The following is a 27,440-nucleotide window of genomic DNA, read 5'->3' as shown; positions in this document are numbered from 1 at the left end:
TGAAATGCTTCTTACGAAGCCACTCCTTCGTTGCCCGGGCGGTGTGTTTGGGATCATTGTCATGCTGAAAGACCCAGCCATGTTTCATCTTCAATGCCTTGCTGATGGAAGGAGGTTTTCACTCAAAATCTAACGATACATGGCCCCATTCATTCTTTCCTTTACACGGATCAGTTGTCCTGGTCCATTTGCAGAAAAACAGCCCCAAAGCATGATGTTTCCACCCCCATGCTTCACAGTAGGTATGGTGTTCTTTGGATGCAGCTCAGCATTCTTTGTCCTCCAAACACGACGAGTTGTGTTTTTACCAAAAAGTTATATTTTGGTTTCATCTGACCATATGACATTCTCCCAATCCTCTTCTGGATCATCCAAATGCACTCTAGCAAATTTCAGACGGGCCTGGACATGTACTGGCTTAAGCAGGGGGACACGTCTCGCACTGCAGGATTTGAGTCCCTGGCGGCGTAGTGTGTTACTGATGGTAGGCTTTGTTACTTTGGTCCCAGCTCTCTGCAGGTCATTCACTAGGTCCCCCCGTGTGGTTCTGGGATTTTTGCTCACCGTTCTTGTGATCATTTTGATCCCACGGGGTGAGATCTTGCGTGGAGCCCCAGATCGAGGGAGATTATCAGTGGTCTTGTATGTCTTCCATTTCCTAATGCTTGCTCCCACAGTTGATTTCTTCAAACCAAGCTGCTTACCTATTGCAGATTCAGTCTTCCCAGCCTGGTGCAGGTCTACAATTTTGTTTCTGGTGTCCTTTGACAGCTCTTTGGTCTTGGCCATAGTGGAGTTTGGAGTGTGACTGTTTGAGGTTGTGGACAGGTGTCTTTAATACTGATAACAAGTTCAAACAGGTGCCATTAATACAGGTAACGAGTGGAGGACAGAGGAGCCTCTTAAAGAAGAAGTTACAGGTCTGTGAGAGCCAGAAATCTTGCTTGTTTGTAGGTGACCAAATACTTATTTTCCACCATAATTTGCAAATAAATTCATTAAAAATCCTACAATGTGATTTTCTGGATTTTTTTTTCTTAATTTGTCTGACATAGTTGACGTGTACCTATGATGAAAATTACAGGCCTCTCTCATCTTTTTAAGTGGGAGAACTTGCACAATTGGTGGCTGACTAAATACTTTTTTTCCCCACTGTACATGGGGACATAGCAACAGGTCGACATAGAGCTCAGAATGATGTGGTAAAGGTGGGTGACATCATAGACGATGGGAGTGAGAAAGAGCTCCAAATGATAGTTCTAGAATCTGGAAGAGGTGGGATAGTTTTAGGGCCAGTTTCCCAGACACAGATTAGGCCTAGTCCTGGATTCAAAATCATTCTCAATGGAGAATCTCCATTGAAAGTATTTTTTTTGTCCAGGACTAGGCTTAAAAGATGCACTACGCAGAAATCTCTCCGCCATCTCCTGGTTGCTAAAATTAAAATAGTTAGCCTAATTTCAGTTTATATGACAAAACAAGCAAGTATAGTGTAGAGAATCATTGTAGCATCTAAACTGCTGTGAAATATATTTTCTATAACCCAAACTATTGTATTTTCAGCTGTTTGAAGCTGGTGTACAAAAACGAAAGTAAAAGACCCAAAAACAAAACTATAAAAACGGGAAGCATAGAAAAATAACCTTCTTAGACTTGCTTTCAATGAAAATAGCAGATCTATAACATTTCTATGTGAATTTGGTCAAATCACCCAAAAAGCTACATATTGCAGCTTTAATCTGTGTCCGGGAAACTGGCCTTAAGGCTTTTCATTTAAGGCTGTGATAGGAGGGAGCACTATTAATCCCAGATAAAGAAAGGCAGACAGACAGACAGGCAGAATGGGGATGTAAAATAAATCAAAACAGTGAATATCAACAAGAGAACGAGGAAGAGGCATGTCATTCTGAGATGAGGAGGTTCACACACTATTACAAACGTTTCATCGACAGGTCAGGAGCCAACGTGACAAAATGGTCACAATTAGTGGACCAATAGCAATTTACATATCAGTCAAAAGATTAGCATTTATAGCCTGATTAAAACTAGACTGAGCGCTCCCCTCATGGTGAACACAGCATTCAGTCTGGTTTAACCAGGCTAGTATCTAGTCTAGAAAAAGCATTTATAGCCTGGTTAAAACTAGACTGAGCGCTCTCCTCATGGTGAACACAGCATTCAGTCTGGTTTAACCAGGCTAGTATCTAGTCTAGAAAAAGGGATGAGCGTGACCCACTGTTAGATAGCTCCGGGGTGAGGTTTCCCCTAGGTACAGATCTAAGATCAGCTTCCCCTCCCCCAATCCTAACCTTAACCATTAGTGAGGTAAATGAAAAACGGACCCTGGGTCAGCATCTAAGGCAACTTCACCCTATACCTGTTAGATGCTTGGACTGCTGGGTTATTGTTGCTGGATATTCTGTTCTGCAGGTTATGGTAGACAGGATGTTAGCTGGATAAGACTCGACCACCAGCAGGTGCACAGTACAGTTTATATATCAATGTGAATAAGTAACGCTTTTGTCTGACGCACTGCTGTGCTCAGGGTTGACTTCTTTGTTTCTATAAGCAACAGTTCTGTCTGATACTAGTTACGCATCAGAATAGGGGAAGGGGATGCATTTAATTAAACATGGTACCAACCACATGTAAATACAGAAAGCAAGTCTTTCCCTGAACATCACTGGCCTTCAATCCAAGGCTTATATAAAGAAGTAAGGACTTTGCAGTCTGGGTCCCAAATGGCACCCTATTCCCTATGTAGTGCACTACTTTTGACTAGAGCCCCATGGTCCCTGGTCAAAAGGAGTGCACTATATAGTGAATAGGGTGCCATTAGGACATTGCAGTCTATGTGGTGAAGCGGACCTAACTGTATTATTCATTAATGAAGAGGACAGCAGCTGATGCTTCCAGGCTGTTTAACATGGAGGGTCCTCCCTCCCTACCAGACTACAGACGGTCCACCAGCTGACTGGTCGGTTCTGTCTGGTCAGCCCAAACCCAGGACAATAGGGACATGGGGGTGCATCTCAATACTATAAAGTCATTTTCTCTCCTTTCTCTCATCTGCACTGATGGGAAGGAAATTGAACAAGTGAAAGCTAATTTCTGGTAGAGATAGAGATCATCCATATTGCTTTCACCGGTCCTGTTCTCTCATTCTCTCCTATTCTAACTGGACTATTGAGATGAGGAGAGGATGCTACTAACTGGACTATTGAGATGCAGCCCGATAAGAGAACATGGTTCTGATCACAGCCTGAACACAGTAAACATGAATTCAGTCATTCTTCTGGATATGGGGGTTAAGGGTCATCAACTCCATCTGACCCCATAACATAAACACAAACAAACAGGAAAAGTCCCTTTTCATTTTTAAATACAACATTCTAAATATAAATTATTTGTAATTGTGCAATTCATTCAGACAAGAAAAGAAAGGTTAAGAGGAAGGAAGCTGCGGTCCGTTGGGGACCTTGTCAGGTACAGTTGCTGTTATAGAGTGAAACTGAGAAACTGTGGAGCCACTCCAGAGCATAGAGGTCACCAACACATGAGCAAAGACCAGCTCAGGCAGAGGCATGTGCCTGTGTGTGTTAAATACAGACACACTCAGCATCCAACCCTACCCATAGGTGAGTGAGGCCTTTTCAATCACTCAGTCAAGTGTCTCTCCTACACACACTCACAAATCAACTCTTAAAACACATACGAGCTTTCGAACACACACACACACACACACTAACGGTTCTTCAAGTGTTCTCTCCTCTCATTGTTCTGCGGGGCGCACAGGAGCTTGGGCAGAGATTGGGGTGAGGTTGGGGTGGAGTATGAGGGGTACCCTTGTTCTGTGGTGAGCTTGTACAGAGGTTGGGGGTGGTGCCACGCTAAACGGTGAGAGGCAGCATGCCAGGAGGGGAGACAGTCCGGGGCGATGCCAGGGCAGTCAGGGTGCTGTGGTCCAGTCCATTCACAGCCCTGTGGGGGACAACACCAGACATATGAACACCACAGACATGGAACACAGACACAGAAAAACAGAGGTTAGTTCATTCACAGAGGTTAGTTCATTCACAATATCAAATAGAAAGCTATTTGGGTATTCTCTGTCTGTATTGGTGTGTCTACATACTCTGGTTAGACCAACTCTGGTTAAAAATGATATAGAGCTAGAGTCCATTCAGCCTCTCACTTCTTATACTCTCTGAGTGAGTCACACTAACACTGCAGACAGGAAGTCAAGCAGAGAGATAGATGGAACAGTGTGAATACTCCTGAGAGAGAGAGCAACTCAGAGAGATCGATGGAACAGTGGGAATCCTCCTGAGAGAGAGAGCAACTCAGAGAGATAGATGGAACAGTGGGAATACTCCTGAGAGAGAGAGCAACTCAGAGAGATAGATGGAACAGTGGGAATACTCCTGAGAGAGAGAGCAACTCAGAGAGATAGATGGAACAGTGGGAATACTCCTGAGAGAGAGAGCAACTCAGAGAGATAGATGGAACAGTGGGAATACTCCTGAGAGAGAGAGAGCAACTCCGAGAGATAGATGGAACAGTGGGAATAATCCTGAGAGAGACAGAACTCACGTTTTGTCGTAGTAGGTGGTGTGTAGTGAGTGGGAGAACTTGGTGGCGTTGCTGTTGATGAGGTTTCCGTTCCCAGTGATCATGTTGGTGGATGACGTGGAGTAGGTTTTCCTCACTGCCTGGTCCTTGGCAAAGTTCCTACATGCAGCTAGCTTGGACTCCAGCGCCTAACGACAGAAAAACATGGCCTACATTAGTCTAATCACAAGCTGTGGATTCTGTTGTAACCTTTAACCTTTAATTCAGGATATATTTCCAATATACTCTGCTGTCAAGTCAAGAGAAGAGATGGAAGCCAAACTGTCGGGTTCACTCAAGAAGAGTGTTCATAATGTTTTGTCGCCAACATTAGCTTCATAGAGGGTGGATGCATAACACTGGCATTGGAAAACATTGCTACAAGAAACAAAGGTCTGATATTTACCCCCACTTTTCTAAGTAGGTCCCCAACGATATTAAGAGCAGAGATTCTTGCTGATGGGGTCAGAGGTGAGCTACCATGCCCACAGCCATTTGTTAACACTGTAGAGAGAAAGAGAGAGATGAGAGGGGAGAGAGTGAGAGAGGGGAGAGAGAGAGAGAGGTGAGAGAGAGAGGGGAGAGAGAGAGAGAGGTGAGAGAGGAGAGAGACAGAGAGAGCCATAGAGAGAGCCATAGAGAACCATAGAGACAGAGACAGAGAGAGCCAGAGAGAGAAAGATAGAGACAGAGAGGAGAGAGGAGAGAGGAGAGAGGAGAGAGAGAGAGAGAGAGAGAGAGAGGAGAGGGGAGCGAGAGAGAGGAGAGAGAGAGAGGAGAGAGAGGGGAGAGAGAGGGAGAGAGAGGGAGAGGGGAGAGAGAGAGGGAAGAGACAGTATTTAGCATATGACAGAGACATAGAAACTGTTTCACATGGAGGTAAAGACCTGGGTTCAAAGAGACAGTATTTAGCATATGACAGAGACATAGAAACTGTTTCACATGGAGGTACAGCTCCAAAAGTTAAGGAACTAAAAAAACAGACCTGGGTTCAAATAGTATTTATATACTTTCAAAACATTTTGAGCATTTAATTGAGACTGCCTGGAGTGACTTTTGAGACTCTTCCATTGGTTCCATTGCACCTGGCAAGCTCAATAAAGCACATGTAAAGTATTTGAAAGAAAACTAATACTATTTCCACCCAGGTCTGTTAGAAGACATGGCTGTTGACCTACCTGATGATTTAGGGTTGAGGAAGGGGTGTTCCATTCCCTTCCCTACAGGGGTGGCAGGCAGGGACAGGGAGGCCTGGACAGCAGAGTCCATCTTGTCGATGTCCAGGGTAGGAGAGCTGGGGGCTGACAACCTGTCTGTAGTCCTCTCCCTCACTGCCATCTCCTGTCTCAGGTCTGGGGGGGGGGGGGGGGACAGATAGACAGAAATGAGATACAAGCACCAATACTGACATGATTACAGACATGACATTCTGTTTGGAGTCCTCTCCCTCACCGCCAGCTCCTGTCTCAGGGCTGGGGCATCAGACACACCAATACAGACATGATTCAACCAAATGGATAGGGCAGTGTTTCCCAACCCTCTCCTCAAGTACCAGCCAGACAGTTCCACTTATTTCATATATTCCAGTCCTATCAGTACATCTGATTCAACTGGTCAACTAATCATCAAGCCCTTGATTAGTAGGGGACAGGGAGTTAGGGGAAGGAAGGGTACAGTTAGGGGTTGTCCCCGTCCGTACCTCTGGCTTCATCCTTCAGTCTCTGAACTGAGACCAGTAGGTTCTCCTTCTGATCCAGCTGACTTAATACAGCAGTATTACACATAACAGAAAGGGTAGGTCGGGGATAGAGGTAAGCTAGGTGTTTAATGTCTTCATACCTCTGGCTTCATCCTTCAGTCTCTGAACTGACTCCAGTAGGTTCTCCTTCTCGTCCAGCTCACCCTCCAGGAAGGCATTCCTCTCTATGGCCTGGTTCAGACGACCCTCAAAGTCCTCCAGAGATACAATGGTCGCCCTGAGGGAGGGAGGAGAGGGGGAGGGAGGAGGAGGGGGGAGAGGAGGAGGGGGGAGAGGGGTTGGGGTGGACAACTGTTAGTAGCAGAAGCTGCTGAAAAATGTACAGTATCTGTGTGGGTTGGATAACTGGGTTAACACTAAGTGGAGACACTCTCTGAATACTGAGACACAGCTACCAGTCAACATGCTTTCATTTAGTTAACAACACAAAAGTTAAATCCACTTAGCCTACAACCTAGGCTTGAAGTCAAGTAAAACATTTGAATGGCTGCGTTAGTAAGGTTAGTTTAGTTCTACTATGGTATATAGTGACCTCTTGGCTCTCTCCAGGTCATCGTTGGCCTGCTCCAGTTCTCTGACGTATTTATGAAGGTGCTCCTTGATTCCTCTGGTCTGTCCCAGGTCATCCTCTAACATGGAGACCTGCTTATAACTCTGAGCATACTGCTGCTCCAATTTCTCCTACGGGGGGGAGAGAGAGAGGGGGAGAGAGAATGAGTGCGTGTGGAGATGGTTGCATTAAAGACTGAGGTGACAGGAAGGGAGAGTGTTGACATGCCAACTTTCTTAATGCCAACACAAACAGACTGCTAGTTAACATTCTTTCTCATAGTGTTCATAGACTCTAGAACTCCCTTCAACTCCTTTGTTCTCTGGCGAGGGGTGAAGTATGGCTCATAGGTGTCAGAATCAGGCCAGCCTGAGGTCTGGGTCAACAGCACAGCTAGCCTAGCTACATGCCTCAGCTCAAGACAGGCCCATCATTCAGGAGAACAAGCTACAGCCCCCTCACATGAATCCCACAGTCCTCCCAGGCCCATTCACAGAACTTTAGCTCTAGGACATTACCTTCTCTAGTCTACAGCCCCCTCACATGAATCCCAGTCCTTCCAGGCCCATTCACAGAACTTTAGCTCTAAGACATTAGCTTCTCTAGTCTACTGCACATTCACATGTTGCTGCCATATGTAGTCTAACACAACGGCTGTCTGTCTACCACACATGAATATGGTTATCCCACGGACGGAAGAAAATGGTCATGAAAGACAGCACCTCGTCATTAAGAAGCATGTGTTCTATTATCTCAGTGATATACATCCTGGTTAGCATCATGTTCTATTATCTCAGTGATATACATCCTGGTTAGCATCATGTTCTATTATCTCAGTGATATACATCCTGGTTAGCATCATGTTCTATTATCTCAGTGATATACATCCTGGTTAGCATCATGTTAACAATAGCTCTGTGTGTTATTTTATCTCAGTGATATACATCCTGGTTAGCATCATGTTCTATGATCTCTGTGATATACATCCTGGTTAGCATTATGTTAACCATAGCTCTGTGTTCTTTTATCTCAGCGATATACATCCTGGTCAGTGATATACCTGGCTAGCATTAGTGATATAACCAGTGATATACCTGGCTAGCATTAGTGATATAACCAGTGATATACCTGGCTAGCATTAGTGATATAACCAGTGATATAGCTGGCTAGCATTAGCAGTGTGGGTTAAACATCCCTCTAGTTGTCTATTTTCTCCTGTTGATCCTGCTGCCATCCTATTACAGTGTACTGCTGAACGGCCTGGGGATTAGGCCAAGGCCAGAGCATGGAACTGCTGGACAGCCAGCCAACACATGCAGCACTCTCTCTCTCGTTCTCTCTGGCAAGCAGCAGGGGCATCCAGGAGGGTGGCTTTACTCTTACCTCTGACATCCAGATGTGGTTGTTGAGCCCTGTTTCCAGTCCCTGGTGAATGGGTGACATTAACTGATATTCTGTAACTGTAATCCAGTGTTTTCTAAACCGAATCCTCAAGAACAGTGTTCGCCAAACCGAATCCTCAGGAACAGTGTTTGCCAAACCGAATCCTCAGGAACAGTGTTTGCTAAACCGAATCCTCAGGAACAGTGTTTGCTGAACTGAATCCCCAACCGTTTCACATATTTCTTCAATTCCAACACCAAGAGGTACAACATTTACCTTGAGGTTGTCCAACTCGCTCTTCAGTCTTTGGTTCTCTGTGTGCAGGTCTCTGAGGCGGTGTTCAGCCTGTCCTAGCTGAGCCTCTAACTCTGCCTCCAGCTCTCTGCTCCCTTCCTGGAACTCCAGCAACTCCTCCTGGGCCTCATGGTAACTGGAGGACACATGGGAGAGAGAGGACTGTTACACACAGCCACACACAGGAACACACACGCACTACCACACGGTCTCTCCTGCAACTCCACCAGCTCCTCATGGTAGCTGGAGGACACACGGGAGAGACTGTTGTTTTATGATCAATTGTGGTACTAATGTCTGGGAGTAACATCACCTGGACATTCAGACCTAGGCCTATCCTGTGTGGTCAGTGGAACATGTCTGAACACACCTAGTCTCTTAACTCATAATATCCTGTCTCCAGACCCCTTGACCCCTCACCCGTTTCAGAACACATGGAACAGCAGCAGGCCTTTAGGAGCCTTCTGTATCCTCTAATGATAAACACCTGCTGAGGTCATAAAGCTCTATCAGACCTGCTGAGGTCATAAAGCTCCATCAGACCTGCTGAGGTCATAAAGCTCCATCAGACCTGAGGTACCGTCTCTGTCATAAAGCTTTATCAGACCTGCTGAGGTACTGTCTCAGTCTTAAAGCTATATTCAGACCTCAGTCCAGTCTGTATTCAGTCTATATGTCCAGACTTGCTGACCCACACTATGTGCTAGATACAACCTAGTAATACAGTCCAGTAATATATACAGATAGGCCTAGCTGAAAGGTCTGGACTCCTGGATTGTAGCATAGCACTTTCTCTTGTCCCATGTGGCAGTTTATCAGTCTATCATCTGTCTGGCCATAGATGTAAAGCAACTAGAACTTACTGTCTGACCATAGACATAAAACAGAACTTACTGTATGTCTGGTCATAGATGTAATGCAACTAGAATGGTCCTGCATGGCCCCTGACTCATATGTCATGACAAAGGCCAATGCCATGCTAGAGCTGAATGAATGCAGACTTTCCATGCCATTCATTCAGTCAGGTGGCTCCATTGAATTGAATTAGAAGGGTTGGTTCATGTGCATGAGTATAGGGCATGGTATACTAATTTGGTAGCCAGATATGTTAGCCTGGTCCAAGATCTGTTAGTGCTATAAAATAATGTATTAACATATGCCATTTAGCAGACGCTTTTATCCAAAGCGACTTACAGTCATGAGTGCGTATACAGTGCCTTTCAAAAGTATTCATCCCCCTTGGTGTTTTTCCTATTTTGTTGCATTACAACCTGTAATTTAAATGGATTTTTATTTGGATTTCATGTAATGGACATACACCAAATAGTCCAAATTGGTGAAGTGAAATTAAAAAAATAACTTGTTAAAAAAAATTCTAAAAAATAAATAACGGAAAAGTGGTGCGTGCATATGTATTCACCCCCTTTGCTATGAAGCCCCTAAATAAGATCTGGTGCAACCAATTACCTTCAGAAGTCACATAATTAGTTCAATAAAGTCCACCTGTGTGCAATCTAAGTGTCACATGATCTCAGTATATATACACATGTTCTGAAAGGCCCCAGAGTCTGCAACACCACTAAGCAAGGGGCACCACCAAGCAAGCGGCACCGTGAAGACCAAGGAGCTCTCCAAACAAGTCAGGGACAAAGTTGTGGAGAAGTACAGATCAGGGTTGGGTTATAAAAAAATCTGAAACTTTGAACATCCCACGGAGCACCATTAAATCCATTATTAAACAATGGAAAGAATATGGCAGCACAACAAACCTGCCAAGACAGGGCCGCCCACCAAAACTCACAGACCAGGCAAGGAGGGCATTAATCAGACAGGCAACAAGGAGACCAAAGATAACCCTGAAGGAGCTGCAAAGCTCCACAGCGGAGATTGGAGTATCTGTCCATAGGACCACTTTAAGCAGTACACTCCACAGAGCTGGGCTTTACGGAAGAGTGGCCAGAAAAAAAACATTGCTTAAAGTAAAGAATAAGCAAACACGTTTGGTGTTCGCCAAAAGGGATGTGGGAGACTCCCCAAACATATGGAAGAAGGTACTCTGGTCAGATGAGACTAAAATTGAGCTTTTTGGCCATCAAGGAAAACGCTATGTCTGGCGCAAACCCAAAACCTCTCATCACCCCCAGAACACCATCCCCACAGTGAAGCATGGTGGTGGCAGCATCGTGCTGTGGGGATGTTTTCCATCGGCAGGGACTGGGAAACTGGTCAGAATTGAAGGAATGATGGATGGCGCTAAATATAGGGAAATTCTTGAGGGAAACCGGTTTCAGTCTTCCAGAGATTTGCGACTGGGACGGAGGTTCACCTTCCAGCAGGACAATGACCCTAAGCATACTGCTAAAGCAACACTCGAGTGGTTTAAGAGGAAACATTTAAATGTCTTGGAATGGCCTAGTCAAAGCCCAGACCTCAATCCAATTGAGAATCTGTGGTATGACTTAAAGATTGCTGTACACCAGCGGAACCCTTCAACTTGAAGGAGCTGGAGCAGTTTTGCCTTGAAGAATGGGCAAATATCCCAGTGGCTAGATGTGGCAAGCTTATAGAGACATACCCCAAGAGACTTGCAGCTGTAATTGCTGCAAAAGGTGGCTCTACAAAGTATTGACTTTGGGGTGGCAGGTTGAATAGTTATGCACGCTCAAGTTCTCTGTTTTTTTGTCTTATTTCTTGTTTGTTTCACAATAACAAAATATTTAGCATCTTCAAAATGGTAGGCATGTTGTGTAAATCAAATGATACAAACCCCCCAAAAATCTATTTTAATTCCAGGTTGTAAGGCAACAAAATAGGAAAAATGTCAAGGGGGGTGAATACTTTCACAAGCCACTGTATTTTACATATGGGTGGTCCCAGGAATCGAACCCACTACCCTGGCATTGCCATGCTCTATCAACTGAGCTACAAAGGACCACTGTTTGGCATGTCTGATCAAAAGTAGTGCACTATATAGGGAATAGGGTGTCATTTGGGACTTACTCATAAACAAACACTAGGCCTATACTCTAGAATGTGGTGTCAACACTGACAGGGTCAGGCTGTACAGAGTCTGGGAAAACGTAACCACCTAAACATGTGGGGTATTTTATCCATCCATGAGTGCTTCTGTTGTTTTTCCCCCTCTCCTCTCCTGGGCAAATTCTTAGAAAACCTCCTGGTTTGAACCCCCTCAGTACAGTACAGTACAGCTACCACAGCTCTGAGACTGAAACCCTATCCAAAACACAAACCTCTAGGCTTTACCCAGGATACTGGCGAGGATCTGTGAGGACAGGAAAGCTATAGCTAAACCTTAGCAATATGGCTAACATTCCATCTAACCTATCAGAGGGAAAAGTGGAGTTACTGCCATATTGCGTCCATATACAGTGGGGGAAAAAAAGTATTTAGTCAGCCACCAATTGTGCAAGTTCTCCCACTTAAAAATATGGGAGAGGCCTGTAATTTTCATCATAGGTACATGTCAACTATGACAGACAAATTGAGAGAAAAAAATCCAGAAAATCACATTGTAGGATTTTTAATGAATTTATTTGCAAATTATGGTGGAAAATAAGTATTTGGTCACCTACAAACAAGCAAGATTTCTGGCTCTCACAGACCTGTAACTTCTTCTTTAAGATGCTCCTCTGTTCCCCACTCGTTACCTGTATTAATGGCACCTGTTTGAACTTGTTATCAGTATAAAAGACACCTGTCCACAACCTCAAACAGTCACACTCCAAACTCCACTATGGCCAAGACCAAAGAGCTGTCAAAGGACACCAGAAACAAAATTGTAGACCTGAACCAGGCTGCGAAGACTGAATCTGCAATAGGTAAGCAGCTTGGTTTGAAGAAATCAACTGTGGGAGCAATGATTAGGAAATGGAAGACATACAAGACCACTGATAATCTCCCTCGATCTGGGGCTCCACGCAAGATCTCACCCCGTGGGGTCAAAATGATCACAAGAACGGTGAGCAAAAATCCCAGAACCACACGGGGGGACCTAGTGAATGACCTGCAGAGAGCTGGGGCCAAAGTAACAAAGCCTACCATCAGTAACACACTACGCCGCCAGGGACTCAAATCCTGCAGTGCCAGACGTGTCCCCCTGCTTAAGCCAGTACATGTCCAGGCCCGTCTGAAGTTTGCTAGAGTGCATTTGGATGATCCAGAAGAGGATTGGGAGAATGTCATATGGTCAGATGAAACCAAAATAGAACTTTTTGGTAAAAACTCAACTCGTTGTGTTTGGAGGACAAAGAATGCTGAGTTGCATCCAAAGAACACCATACCTACTGTGAAGCATGGGGGTGGAAACATCATGCTTTGGGGCTGTTTTTCTGCAAAGGGACCAGGACGACTGATCCGTGTAAAGGAAAGAATGAATGGGGCCATGTATCGTGAGATTTTGAGTGAAAACCTCCTTCCATCAGCAAGGGCATTGAAGATGAAACGTGGCTGGGTCATTCAGCATGACAATGATCCCAAACACACCGCCCGGGCAACGAAGGAGTGGCTTCGTAAGAAGCATTTCAAGGTCCTGGAGTGGCCTAGCCAGTCTCCAGATCTCAACCCCATAGAAAATCTTTGGAGGGAGTTGAAAGTCCGTGTTGCCCAGCGACAGCCCCAAAACATCACTGCTCTAGAGGAGATCTGCATGGAGGAATGGGCCAAAATACCAGCAACAGTGTGTGAAAACCTTGTGAAGACTTACAGAAAACGTTTGACCTGTGTCATTGCCAACAAAGGGTATATAACAAAGTATTGAGAAACTTTTGTTATTGACCAAATACTTATTTTCCACCATAATTTGCAAATAAATTCATAAAAAATCCTACAATGTGATTTTCTGGATTTTTTTTTCTCATTTTGTCTGTCATAGTTGACTTGTACCTATGATGAAAATTACAGGCCTCTCTCATCTTTTTAAGTGGGAGAACTTGCACAATTGGTGGCTGACTAAATACTTTTTTCCCCCACTGTAGCTTACTTTTCTAACTAATTCAGATCTGGGGGATCGGGGCTGTTTCTGGACAGGACCTGAGACTGAGCAGAGACTGCAGGCTGTAGTTCCATGGGTATGGGAGAGATACCACCGATACCAACAGACACAGGGATGACTGCATGTTAGCAGTATTAATACCAACAGACAGGGAGACTCAGCATGTTAGCAGTATTAATACCAACAGACAGGGAGACGCAGCATCTTAGCAGTATTAATACCAACAGACAGGGAGACGCAGCATCTTAGCAGTATTAATACCAACAGACAGGGAGACTCAGTATGTTAGCAGTATTAATACCAACAGACAGGGAGACTCAGTATGTTAGCAGTATTTATACCAACAGACAGGGAGACTCAGCATGTTAGCAGTATTAATACCAACAGACAGGGAGACTCAGCATGTTAGCAGTATTAATACCAACAGGGAGACTCAGCATGTTAGCAGTATTAACACCAACAGACAGGGAGACTCAGCATGTTAGCAGTATTAACACCAACAGACAGGGAGACTCAGCATGTTAGCAGTATTTATACCAACAGACAGGGAGACTCAGCATGTTAGCAGTATTAATACCAACAGACAGGGAGACTCAGCATGTTAGCAGTATTAATACCAACAGGGAGACTCAGCATGTTAGCAGTAGTAATACCAACAGACAGGGAGACTCAGCATGTTAGCAGTATTAATACCAACAGGTAGACTCAGCATGTTAGCAGTAGTAATACCAACAGACAGGGAGACTCAGTATGTTAGCAGTATTTATACCAACAGACAGGGAGACTCAGCATGTTAGCAGTATTAATACCAACAGACAGGGAGACTCAGCATGTTAGCAGTATTAATACCAACAGGGAGACTCAGCATGTTAGCAGTATTAACACCAACAGACAGGGAGACTCAGCATGTTAGCAGTATTTATACCAACAGGTAGACTCAGCATGTTAGCAGTAGTAATACCAACAGACAGGGAGACTCAGTATGTTAGCAGTATTAATACCAACAGACAGGGAGACTCAGCATTTTAGCAGTATTAATACCAACAGACAGGGAGACTCAGCATGTTAGCAGTATTAATACCAACAGACAGGGAGACTCAGCATTTTAGCAGTATTAATACCAACAGACAGGGAGACTCAGCATGTTAGCAGTATTAATACCAACAGACAGGGAGACTCAGCATTTTAGCAGTATTAATACCAACAGACAGGGAGACTCAGCATGTTAGCAGTATTAATACCAACAGACAGGGAGACTCAGCATGTTAGCAGTATTAATACCAACAGACAGGAAGACTCAGCATGTTAGCAGCATTAATACCAACAGACAGGGAGACTCAGCATGTTAGCAATATTAATACCAACAGACAGGGAGACTCAGCATGTTAGCAGTATTAACACCAACAGACAGGGAGACTCAGCATGTTAGCAATATTAATACCAACAGACAGGGAGACTCAGCATGTTAGCAGTATTAACACCAACAGACAGGGAGACTCAGCATGTTAGCAGTATTAATACCAACAGACAGGAAGACTCAGCATATAATAAATCATTTGTTAATCAAGGATTTTGTTAAATGAGCTATGATTAGCCTAGACCAGTTGACATGAACATACCTTTTCTTATACGTGAGGGATAAGGCCTTCCAGTAGTCAATCTCCTCGTCTTTTGAAGTAAATTTTGGTATCATCTCTGTGTCCATGGTAGAACAACCTGAAGAGGAGGTAGAGGACAACAACATGATCATCTGGTATCATCTCTGTGTCCATGGTAGAACAACCTGAAGAGGAGGTAGAGGACAACAACATGATCATCTGGTATCATCTCTGTGTCCATGGTAGAACAACCTGAAGAGGAGGTAGAGGACAACAACATGATCATCTGGTATCATCTCTGTGTCCATGGTAGAACAACCTGAAGAGGAGAACAACATGATCCTCTGGAGCTAGTTAATTACAGACATATCCTGAAAGTAGGTAGTAGTAGTAGTAGTAGTAGATAGTAGGCCTAAACATCTGAATGGCACAAAACCAAACATAGGGTTTATTCTTACCCAAGAAAAGTAGTGGACTAACTCATTGTAAAACAAAAAGTACATCATCTTATGCTCAGGCTGTCAGGCGTCAGGCTGTCAGGAGTCAGGCTGTTTGGCTGTCAGGAGTCAGGCTGTCTGGCTGTCAGGAGTCAGGCTGTCTGGCTGTCAAGCTAGTAACCACACAGAGCTGAGCTGAGCCAGGTACTGACTGTTCTGTTCCCCTCCTGCCTCAGGTCAGGTCATGTCAGGTCACTCACACATCCAGATACAATAGGTCAGAGTCAGAGTGGATGTCTTCAACAGACACTTGGCCAATTATTGATGTTCTCTGAGCCCCCCCCCCCACCACCAACCCTATGTCCCCCTGGGCAAGGTAACAGGGTTGCCATGTTTGCAGTTTCCCTGTAAATTGGGCTACTTTGAAAATTATGTTGCAGGTGAAAATGTATTGGTCGAGGGTTGCAGGTTTTTAGGCTACTTTTAAATTGCACCACGGCAATTTCTTAAAAATACACACTACCGTTAAAAAGTTTGGGGTCACTTAGAAATGTCCTTGCTTACGAAATAAAAGCAAATTTTTTGTCCATTAAAATAACAGAAAATTGATCAGAAATACAGTGTAGACATTGTTAATGTTGTAAATGGCTATTGTAGCTGGAAACGGCTGATTTTTAATGGAATATCTACATAAGCGTACAGAGGTCCATTATCAGCAACCATCAGTCCTGTGTTCCAATGGCACGTTGTGTTTGCTAATCCAAGTTGATCATTTAAAAAGGCTAATTGACCATTAGAAAACCCTTTTGCAATTATGTTAGCACAGCTGAAAACTGTTGTGCTAATTAAAGAAGCCATAAAACTGGCCTTCTTGAGACTAGTTGAGTATCTGGAGCATCAGCAATTGTGTGTTCGAATACAGGCTCAAAATGGCCAGAAACAAATAACTTTATTCTGAAACTCGTCAGTCTATTCTTGTTCTGAGAAATGAAGGCTATTCCATGCGAGTAATTGCCAAGAAACTGAAGATCTCGTACAACGCTGTGTACTACTCCCTTCACAGAACAGCGCAAACTGTCTCGAACCAGACTAGAAAGAGGAGTGGGAGGCCCCGGTGCACAACTGAGCAAGAGGACAAATACATTAGTGTCTAGTTTGAGAAACAGACGCCTCACAGGTCCTCAACTGGCAGCTTCATTAAATAGTACCCGCAAAACACCAGTCTCAACGTCAACAGTGAAGAGGCGACTCCGGGATGCTGACCTTCTAGGCAGAGTTGCAAAGAAAAAGCCATATCTCAGACTGGCCAATAAAAAGAAAAGATTAAGATGGGCAAAAGAACACAGACACTGGACAGAGGAAGATTGGAAAAAAGTGTTATGGACAGACGAATTGAAGTATGAGGTGTTCGGATCACAAAGAAGAACATTTGTGAGACGCAGACCAAATGAAAAGATGCTGGAGGAGTGCTTGATGCCATCTGTCAAGCATGGTGGAGGCAATGTGATGGTCTGGGGGTGCTTTGGTGGTGGTAAAGTGGGAGATTTGTACAGGGTAAAGGGGATCTTGAAGAAGGAAGGCTATCACTCCATTTTGCAACGCCATGCCATACCCTGTGGACGGCGCTTGATTGGAGCCAATTTCCTCCTACAACAGGACAATGACCCAAAGCACAGCTCCAAACTATGCAAGAACTATTTAGGGAAGAAGCAGTCAGCTGGTATTCTGTCTATAATGGAGTGGCCAGCACAGTCACCGGACCTCAACCCAATTGAGCTGTTGTGGGAGCAGCATGACCGTATGGTACGTAAGAAGTGCCCATCAAGCCAATTCAACTTGTGGGAGGTGCTTCAGGAAGACTCTTCAGATTACCTCAACAAATTGACAACTAGAATGCCAAAGGTCTGCAAGGCTGTAATTGCTGCAAATTGAGGATTATTTGACGAAAGCTAAGTTTGAACGACACAATTATTATTTCTATTAAAAATCATTATTTCTAACCTTGTCAATGACTACATTTCCTATGCATTTTGCTATATTTCCTATTCAAACTCATTTCATGTACAGTGAAAGAGCTGGTGTAACTGAGTCTGGTTTGTAGGCCTCCTTGCTCGCACATGCTTTTTCAGTTCTGCCCACACATTTTCTATAGGATTGAGGCCAGGGCTTTGTGATGGCCACTCCAATACCTTGACTTTGTTGTCCTTAAGCCATTTTGCCACAACTTTGGAAGTATGCTTGGGGTCATTGTCCATTTGGAAGACCCATTTGCGACCAATCTTTAACTTCCTGACTGAGGTCTTGAGATGTTGCTTCAATGTATCCACATAATTTTCCTTCCTCATGATGCCATCTATTTTGTGAAGTGCACCAGTCCCTCCTGCAGCAAAGCAACCCCACAGCATGATGCTGCCACCCCCGTGCTTCATGGTTGGGATGGTGTTCTTCGGCTTGCAAGCATCCCCCTTTTTCCCCCAAACATAACGATGGTCATTATGGCCAAACAGTTCTATTTTTGTTTCATCAGACCAGAGGACATTTCTCCAAAAAGTACGATATTTGTCCCCATGTGCAGTTGCAAACCGTAGTCTGGCTTTTTTATGGCTGTTTTGGAGCAGTGGCTTCTTCCTTGCTGAGTGGCCTTTCAGGTTATGTCGATATAGGACTTGTTTTACTGTGGATATAGATACATGTGTACCGGTTTCCTCCAGCATCTTCACAAGGTCCTTTGCGGTTGTTCTGGGATTGATTTGCACATTTCGCACCAAGGTACGTTCATCTCTACGAGACAGAACGCGTCTCCTTCCTGAGTGGTATGACGGCTGCGTGGTCCCATGGTGTTTATACTTGCATACTATTGTTTGTACAGATGAACGTGGTACCTTCAGGCATTTGGAAATTGCTCCCAAGGATGAACCAGTCTTGTGGAGGTCTACAAATTGTTTTTCTGAGGTCTTGGCTGATTTCTTTTGATTTTTCCATGATGTCAAGCAAAGAGGCACTGAGTTTGAAGGTAGGCCTTGAAATACATTCACAGGTACACCTCCAATTGACTCAAATGATGTCAATTAGCCTATCAGAAGCTTCTAAAGCCATGACATCATTTTCTGGAATTTTCCAAGCTGTTTAAAGGCACAGTCAACTTAGTGCATGTAAACTTCTGACCCACTGGAATTGTGATACAGTGAATTATAAGTGAAATAATCTGTCTGTAAACAATCGTTGGAAAAATTACTTGTGTCATGCACAAAGTAGATGTCTTAACCGACTTGCCAAAACTATAGTTTGTTAACAAGAAATGTGTGGAGTGGTTGAAAAACTAGTTTTAATGACTCCAACCTAAGTGTATGTAAACTTCCGACTTCAACTGTATGTTTTCATGGAAAACAAGGACATTTCTAAGTGACCCCAAACTTTTGAACCGTAGTGTATATTTAATTGTGACCTGCTGCTGCTGACTATCAGGCAGTGAGGCAGCCTGTTTCTGAGTGAGTGCGTGAGTGACTAAGTGAGAGAGTGAGTGTCCAATAGGGAGGGGGGTGTGTGTTGAGACTGAACGCTGCAGCAGGCAGCTGAGTCAGGTGAGTGAAAGGAGCAGCGTGTGTACGTCTGACAACTTGACACCAGTTGTAGGTAGGCTATTTAGATTGTCATTATAGAGACACCTATTTTCCAACCCCTTTTCCATAAATCATTAACACTCTAGAAATGATGCACATCAAGAAATAAAGCGACCAAGCACAGGAAAACTACTTTAAGCTCTTTAGAGCACATTAGATACGTTCACTCGGAGGTGGTTTAAACTGCATTCTAATGTCGACTTTGCTTATGGAAAACCATATCATGAAGGTTTTTACGCATGCTGAGTTCTTGGGTCTCGAGCGCTGTGCGAGTGGACATTTTAAATGGAAGTTATGGAACTCCCTCGCGTGCATACTGTTCTGGGGGAAAGTCCACAATGAAACTGACATTAAATGTGGAGAATGATACATTTGCATCTGTTTGCCATCAAGTAGCCTATTAATGTATATGCCTATGTAGGCTACTGTAGCCAATAAATATGTTGAAATGACGATATCACTGGAGTCATTGCAAATCAATTTGTGCCACTTGTGTAGCCAACCTAGAGCTGGTAAACAGATTGAATAAACAGTCTATAACTTCAGTTTGTTGTTGTAGCCTTGTGTTATTATGCAATTATTAATGGCCGTGTTTAGTTAATTCAATTGGAAGTTATCAAGTGGGATCATGGTCACAGCTCTATCGCAATTGCTGATCAGATGTTGTTAGAATGCATTAGATTGAAGGTAAAACACTGGCTGTTGTTGACAAGCATAGGCCTATTCAGTTCACATCCATATTATTAATATTCAGTGATTGAAATTACGACACCATCCTCAGTAGCCTATTCCAGCAGGCTAGAATTGGGTAACGGAAGCACTTCTCACCTCGCTATTCATGTTGAATAAATTAGTCTGTCAATTTGAACTAAGCAAGCTGCTAAAATCGTTCATCTTACATCTTGGCTAGGCTACTTTAGGCTATCTGCAATTAGATGTAGGCCTATCAGGGGCTATAGGCTACCTGCATCTAGTTAACCAAACCTTGGTAAAGTTGAATTACAGTCATAAAGTCAGAGTTTAGTCAGTAGGCCTAGCCTATACCTATTGAGATGACAAGTCAATCTCCCAAATAGGCCATTTCTAACGCTTTGTATTCTTAAATTATCATCTTGCACAATTGCCAGAAAAAAAGTTTAATAAGGGTGAATTATCTTTTCTTGTGACATTCCTTTATTAGTCATGTTATTAGTCATGTTAGCTCGCAAGAATTATCCTATTATTTTGATGGAAAACTGAATTTTGCTTCTAACATCGTTAGAAGTTAAACCGAGATTCCTTCTTAATTCGCTCGATAACGTTATGGAAAAATTGTTTATTGGCTAAATGTGGCAACTCCTCTCTTGCTGCGGCCCAAAACAATGTGCTTACTTTTCAGGCCTTGTGGGTGGGTTTTGAGTAGTCATTGGGCTAGAAATGTTTGCTAGACCTGGCAACACAGAGGGGACACAAAGCCAGAATAGATCTGACCAGAGATGAGAGGGTTAACTAACTGCCCAACTGTGGTCATCCTGTCATCACAGTTACTCAAGACCCACTGACTTCAGTTCAGCCTCCCTCCACCTCCACTTCTTCTCTAACAACAAGGGCCTGATACACTGACCCAGCAGCAACACAGTAAGGAGATGTAGGATGCCCCCAGTCGGCCCCACAGAACCCCTTCATACAGACCACGGCCTCCTCATTAAAACGTCTAACCCTTTTTGTTTGGCATGGGCCACAGTGGACGGGACATGTTTTCAAAAAGCTTCATTAACTTCTATTCATGGCCATTTTGTGTGTTGAATGCCAATCATAATCACATGGAACAGAAGTAGTGTGGAAATCCTGAGCGGAAGTGTTGTGGTTGGGCCAAAGCCACTTCAGAGGGTGGATGTCTAACCTGTGATTAAATCCACACACATCTGTTTGGTCCAATGTGTGTGTGCTGTGTGAGGTTGAACAGCAGGGAGTCCCCATCCCTCCCAGTGGCTCCAGGAATAGGCAAGGCTACTATTGACCATCTCTGGTTTAGAGGGATTTCCAGCATGCATGGGTCAGTCACCTCAACCCGTCCCAACAGCAGCACTTTAAAGCTGCACTATGCAGAAATCGCTGCACCATTTCTTGGTTGCTAAAATTCTAATAGTTCGCCTAATTTCAGTTTGTGACACAAAACAAGCAGTCATTGTGTAGAGAATCATTGTAGCGTCTAAACCGCTGTGAAATATATTTTTCATAACCCAATGTATTCTATTTTCAGCTGACTGAAGTTGGTGTACAAAACCGAAAGTAAAAGACGCAGAAACTAAAATTCAGAACGGTAAGCGTAGAAATAGCACACATAGAACAGACCTACCGCTTCTTAGACTTGCTTTCAACGGGAATTACATATCTATAACTCACATTTCTATGTGAATTTGGTCAGGTCGCCCAAAAAGTTTTGTAGCTTTGTGACATATTGTAGCTTTAACAGACGGATGGGTTAGCAGTCCAGTCAGCCACCCAAACACTAGCACCGTCCTCTATACTGCACTCTGGTTAACACCAGGACGGACAATTAGGCTGCGTCCCAAATTGTACCATATTCCCTTATAGTGCACTACTTTTGACCAGGGCCTATACAGTCTATAGCCTACCAGTCAGAATATAGCCTAGTAAATAAGCAGTTCCATGTAGGCCCTACATGCAGAACTATGTGCTACCAAAAACAATGAAAGTGTTCAACAAGACAGTATGTCAAATGGCTTTTAATTCAGTTTAACAAGGGAGAGTCATCTGTCAGTTAGACAGGTCCCAGGGGTCATGTGGTCAAAGTGAGAACAGCTGTTCTCTCTCACATTCCTCTAGGTGTATGTATGGTATGGTATGCAGAGCGTGCGCGTGTGTGTGTGTGCGTCAGTGTGTGTGTGTGTTATGCAGCTCAGGAAACTGTGGCGTTACACCACTAGCTTACTACTGGGACTCATTCACAAAACTGAGGGGGTCTGAAGAGAGTGTCAACAACACCAGGGTGGAGATTGATGCATGGTGATGTCATTTAGTGGCAAACAACTGGATTGTTTATTGAAGAGTGGTTTTGATACTGTCAACATAGCCTAGTCTTAGCTGAACTAGGCTAATGATAGTATCACTATCATGATGATCTTAGCTGAACTAGGCTAATGATAGTATAGCCAACATGATGATCTTAGCTTAACTATGCTAATGACAGTGTAGCCAACATGATGATCTTAGCTGAACTAGGCTAATGATAGTATCACTATCATGATGATCTTAGCTGAACTAGGCTAATGATAGTATAGCCAACATGATGATCTTAGCTTAACTAGGCTAATGATAGTGTCGCTATCATGATGATCTTAGCTGAACTAGGCTAATGATAGTATAGCCAACATGATGATCTTAGCTTAACTAGGCTAATGATAGTGTCGCTATCATGATGATCTTAGCTTAACTATGCTAATGACAGTGTAGCCAACATGATGATCTTAGCTGAACTAGGCTAATGATAGTATAGCTAACATGATTTAATGTTATTAGGCTACCATGTGAACTACACATCCATTGAGGTGAAATAGCAGTCAGAGCTATGAGAGCTGTGAGAGAGGAAGGTTTGAAAACTTAAGTCCATCTATTCATCACAGAGAAGCAAAAGACATAAATGTGAGTCTCAATAACAGACTAGCTGTTGTTGCCATGGTGATAAATAAGACTAATCTTTAGGCTACACTCAGCTGGCAGTAGTGTGTTGTGTTCATTTACAAACAGCTAGCTAGGATATGAAAGACAAAACCAGGTTCACTCACTGTCAGTGATTTTCAGCACAGAAGTCTCAGCTTCAGGAAAAGGTAGACAGATTTTTTTCTCTGTTTTTGTACCCATTCCAGTGCAGGCATGTTGGGTGGCATCCTGGTGTGCAGAACACATGGGCTTGTGTCCCAAATGGCACCCTATTCACTATTAAGTGCATTACTTTTGACCAGAGTAGTGGGCCCTGGTCAAAAGAAGTGCACTATATTGGGAATAGGGTACCATTTGGGCTGCAGTTTGGAGACTCTACTACCAAGCCAACAGCAGAGGAACCATCTGGTTATATTTACCCATGGTTTAGAGCAGGGTAGGTTAACTAGTGAACAGAGGAAGCTAGTGGAGTCTGTGTGGTTTTCCTGTCTGTCTCCACTCTCCTTTTGGCTTCCTCTTTTCCTCTGATGTGGATGACATCTCTCTGTCTGGCTGCTTACTCTGAGTGAGAGTGGGTGAAGCACTACACGGCTCACACCAAATTCTCTGTGAGTTACGTTATTTCCAGGAAACTAAAATCCTCCCACTTCCACCAGAGGTCTGGGCTGAGATAGGCTAGTTGAGGGTTCAGGGCTGGGATGTGTGTAGGCAGGTTGTGCAGCAGACCACCAGACATACTGGGGAATGCCCTATTTGGTAGGGATCTTAGACCGTTTTTACACTAGCTAGCTACATGTGGCTACCGGTTAGCACCATTAAATTGGCTTTCACAGGAGCAGGTTAGACTCCACAGAACAAAGCTGTAGCTACAGTTTAGGTGGAATTCTTACTGTATGAAGAATTAAGACACATCCACCCCTAGCGTTATGATGATAATTACAACATTTGCATACCCTGAATATCTGGTGGCGAGAAACATTCTAGGCTAAATGACACATTATTACATCAGCTAAGATCAACTGTATTTAGTTTACAGTAGCTGGCTGACCATGTACAGTCAGTGAAGGACAAGGTGAGGCAGAATAAATAGGACGAGGCCGGTAATCACTCAGTCCTAACGTTAGTCACCTCTAGCTGGTTCCATGGCTGAGACCGACTAATAGTAACAACCGGCTTTTTTGCTTGTCATACGAAACCACCAACAACAGACAACACAAAATGTCAACACTGTCTGATACTGACTGTTTGTTTCCACACAGTAAAACATTTGTAATTAGTAACAAGAAAAGGAAACCATTAGCTCGTCAATATCACAGTGCCGCTAAATCAAATACATTATTATTAGCTAGCCATGGCACCAAACGGCACGTTCAACAACCTATTTTCAGCTGTCACCGTTTGGTGAGCCACTGGCTGCTCGTCGTTCAAAGCTTGCTTGCTAAAGTCGAAAATACAGGTTAACTAGCTAGCTAGCTTTTGGTAAAGTAACCAACGTAAATATGTAAATCAATGTCCTTACCTGGGCATGTCCAATCCGTTTGTCTGTCTCCAGATTCAGTTACAGTCACCACATTTTCTATCCTGGACTGTCTTCAACGAAATGTCTGTCTGTCTGTGTTTAGAAAACGCCAACGCGACTCTCGGAAGTAACGTAGCATCCGAGGCCGTGGCACGCGATGAAATCTTACGTACGTCAAATGTGACGCTCCAGGGTTGGACCTTTGATCTGCCTTGTCCTGACCACAAGGTGGCGCTATTATGCTGCTAAATGAGTGATGCGGTGCAGTCAGATGATGTGTAGGCAGTAGCCTCCATAGAGGCCGCATAGTGGCCTAACAAATCCACATTCACAGGCAGCCTAGAGATGATTATAATAGGCTAATAATTGTAGCAACACTGCACTTCCCATAGTAGCCCATTGCGAGTATTTAGTATATGACTGAATTTAGCCAACATTTTATTATGTGATGTATTCAGTGGGCTAGTGTTTCTTCTATGATTAGCTTATAGGCTATGCCCTTACAAAAACATATTTCAGTTTGACTGTCACTGGAATTAAATCTGCAGTGTTCTTTCTCAAACATTCCAAATCCTGTTTGGCTGCTTTTGCCACTCAGGGGAAACTGGGGGAACCAGAAGAGCAGCGAGTCATACAGGTGTAGCCTATGGGTATAGCTGACAGCTGTCCCTGAGAGGGATACACTGCTCTGTAGGGGAGGAGTGGCACAGCTGTTATTAGGATTATTGGTGACTCCATGGAGCACCACCGGTGTGGATAGCACTGCCAGGCTGCGCGTAGAGGGTCCAGCATGGCACCATTCGACGGACACCAAGCGGAGGAAGGGGACTCACAGAACCAGGAGGACTCAGAGTGTCCCGTGTGTTATGATAGTCTATCCGGCATGGAGAGGACCCTGAGCTGCGGACACGTTTTCTGCCACGACTGTCTGGTCAAAACCTTGGTCAGTATCAACAGGGACGGCGTCATCAGAGATACCATCATCTGTCCCGTCTGCCGACACCTGACTTTCATCAAGAAGCAACAGGAGGTCGGGGTTCCTCTCGCCCCGGGGAAAGAGGCAGAGGAAGTAGGCGGGCAGACCTTGAAGGTCCCTGTCCCTGTCCCTCCACCAGCACCTAGTAACCCACCACATCACCATGGCGCAAGACGCGCGTCAAGGCAAAGTAGCTCACCGTCTGATTCAAGTGGACTAAACTGGATTGTGCGACGCTTTAGGTGGATTTCAGTGAGATGCAGGAGTCGACGGACGCTATCACTGATCAGTCCCGACCACAGAAACGCTCAGATTTTCATAATCAGTGCCCAGGGCCGACCCATGGCTGATGAAGATGCGGTTAGCATGGACACTATGCCTGTTGTCCCCCAACCCAACCGCAGGAGACGGCGCATCAGGATTTGCACAACGGCACGTTGCTTGGTCATTCTGCTTGTGATATTCACATTGATGGCAATGGTAGCTGCCACACTTCCTTGGATTCTATTGGCATAGCCCACTAAGCCCAGAGCCATATGGCTCTAGCATAGCTATGCGTGGTGCGTCATTACGCACTACCTGATAGATTACCTATGGCTTGTTATTGTATGGTCTAATTTTCTCTTCACTCATGCTCTCATAAAGACTATTTATTGCACTTAATTAATTGAAACATGTCACTTTGTCCATTCTGTCATTATATATGGTAGTGCCATATAGTTTGAACTGGTACGGTGCCTTCCTTTTATGCCTGATTGTCCTCAATGCCCTGGACAGGATCTAATAAAGTCACTGAATGAAACAGGCCTGGTTCATGCACTCTGCAATAAAGTGGTAGTTTATGGAATGACTTAGAGGAAAAGGTATTGTCTTATTTCCTCAATTCGTACACTTCTTGGTGGTGATTTGGTTAATAATGGTTAAAATATTTGTACTAAGATTAAAAGAAAAGGAGGTACCTATGAACATGCCTCCATAGTCACCCATTAACATAGGTCTATAACTGCCCCTGTTCACAGTATAACTGCCCCTGTTCACCGTATAACTGCCCCCTCTGTTGTTAGCAACAAGTCCTCATTAAAGAACAGTGTGGGTTGCAATTCCAGCACCTCTCATGGAGACCATTGTTGTGCATTTCTGGTTGTAAGATGTTTTACCTGTTTAATGAGAACTACAGTGGGATTTACAAGCACATGTATTATTCACAGGCTACAGTTACTTTATTAGAATGAATAGATAACCACGTGTCTAACCGTGTGTCAAAGTAGTTCTATGTCCTACCGGCACATGGTATATTCTTACAATGTAAACAGAGAAAGGGAGACAGAAACAGAGAGTGACACTGAGACACATGAGAGACACCGAGACAGAAAATAGACATTGAGACGCAGAGAGAAAGTGAACTCTCAAAGACCTTCAGTATCCTCGGCAAATAATTTATGTGAGTCCCTGGCAGGTTGAAGGAGCAAGACCGACTTGCAGGTAAAGATGAGCAGGAGGGGGGGATTGATTGCTGTAAAGAGAGACTTGGGGCATGGGAACACTAAGGTGTAGTGTTACCACTGACACTACGTAGAGGCTCTGCTATTCGGACACCAGGGAGAGTTAGCTCTGCTTTCTGTATTGTGAAGGGAACAATGTGTACAGTTTATAATGGACAAGGAATGTACAGTATTGGAGGATCTGATATAGGGCCTACATAGTTGTGTAGGCTACATGGTGAACATGAGAGGTGTTGCATGGTCATATAACCTGTATATATATATATGTTCATGTTCTGTTTCTAGAGTTCTAGTGTGTATACTGGGTCACTAAGTGAATGTATGTGAGTACATGGGTTGTAGTTATTACTAGTTTACTACCACTGTATAAGAGCAACTTACTGTAAAGTGTTACAGAGCAACTTACTGTAAAGTGTTACAGAGCAACTTACTGTAAAGTTTTACAGAGCAACTTACTGTAAAGTGTTACAGAGCAACTTAATGGAAAGTGTTACAGAGCAACTTACTGTAAAGCGTT

General features: G+C 43.9%; 2 protein-coding genes across 2 annotated transcripts; one reads left to right on the top strand and one right to left on the bottom strand.

The window, feature by feature from the left end:
• Window positions 1-974: 974 nt before the first annotated feature.
• Window positions 975-24,539, bottom strand: LOC311149683 (nuclear distribution protein nudE-like 1-B). The gene is made up of 9 exons (XM_084186886.1): window positions 24,446-24,539; window positions 15,228-15,324; window positions 8,580-8,733; window positions 6,903-7,051; window positions 6,451-6,587; window positions 5,790-5,963; window positions 5,018-5,115; window positions 4,594-4,760; window positions 975-3,981 (listed from the first exon to the last, which is right to left on the bottom strand). The coding sequence occupies exons 2-9, from the start codon at window positions 15,311-15,313 to the stop codon at window positions 3,891-3,893; spliced, it is 1,056 nt and encodes a 351-aa protein (XP_084043012.1). The 5' UTR covers window positions 15,314-15,324; window positions 24,446-24,539; the 3' UTR covers window positions 975-3,890.
• A 696-nt stretch (window positions 24,540-25,235) lies between these two features.
• LOC311140077 (RING finger protein 222-like) lies at window positions 25,236-25,937 on the top strand (the record flags this gene model as incomplete). The annotated part of the gene is made up of 1 exon (XM_084175031.1): window positions 25,236-25,937. The coding sequence occupies one exon, from the start codon at window positions 25,236-25,238 to the stop codon at window positions 25,935-25,937; it is 702 nt and encodes a 233-aa protein (XP_084031157.1).
• Window positions 25,938-27,440: the final 1,503 nt, after the last annotated feature.

This window comes from Coregonus lavaretus (assembly GCF_964263955.1).
Source record: "Coregonus lavaretus genome assembly, chromosome: 2".
Lineage (NCBI taxonomy): Eukaryota > Metazoa > Chordata > Actinopteri > Salmoniformes > Salmonidae > Coregonus > Coregonus lavaretus.
The sequence above is the reverse complement of the archived record's forward strand: the minus strand, read 5'-3'. Positions and strand labels throughout refer to the sequence as shown.

Bases quoted from the DNA above. Each gene is read 5' to 3' on its own strand.
- LOC311149683 (XM_084186886.1), bottom strand. From the start codon at position 15,313: ATGGACACAGAGATGATACCAAAATTTACTTCAAAAGACGAGGAGATT. The intron at 6,588-6,902 runs GTCACTATATAC...TCCCTCCCTCAG, and splicing joins GACCTGGAGAGAGCCAAGAG to GGCGACCATTGTATCTCTGG. The intron at 3,982-4,593 runs GTGAGTTCTGTC...TGTCCCCCACAG, and splicing joins ACCACCTACTACGACAAAAC to GGCTGTGAATGGACTGGACC.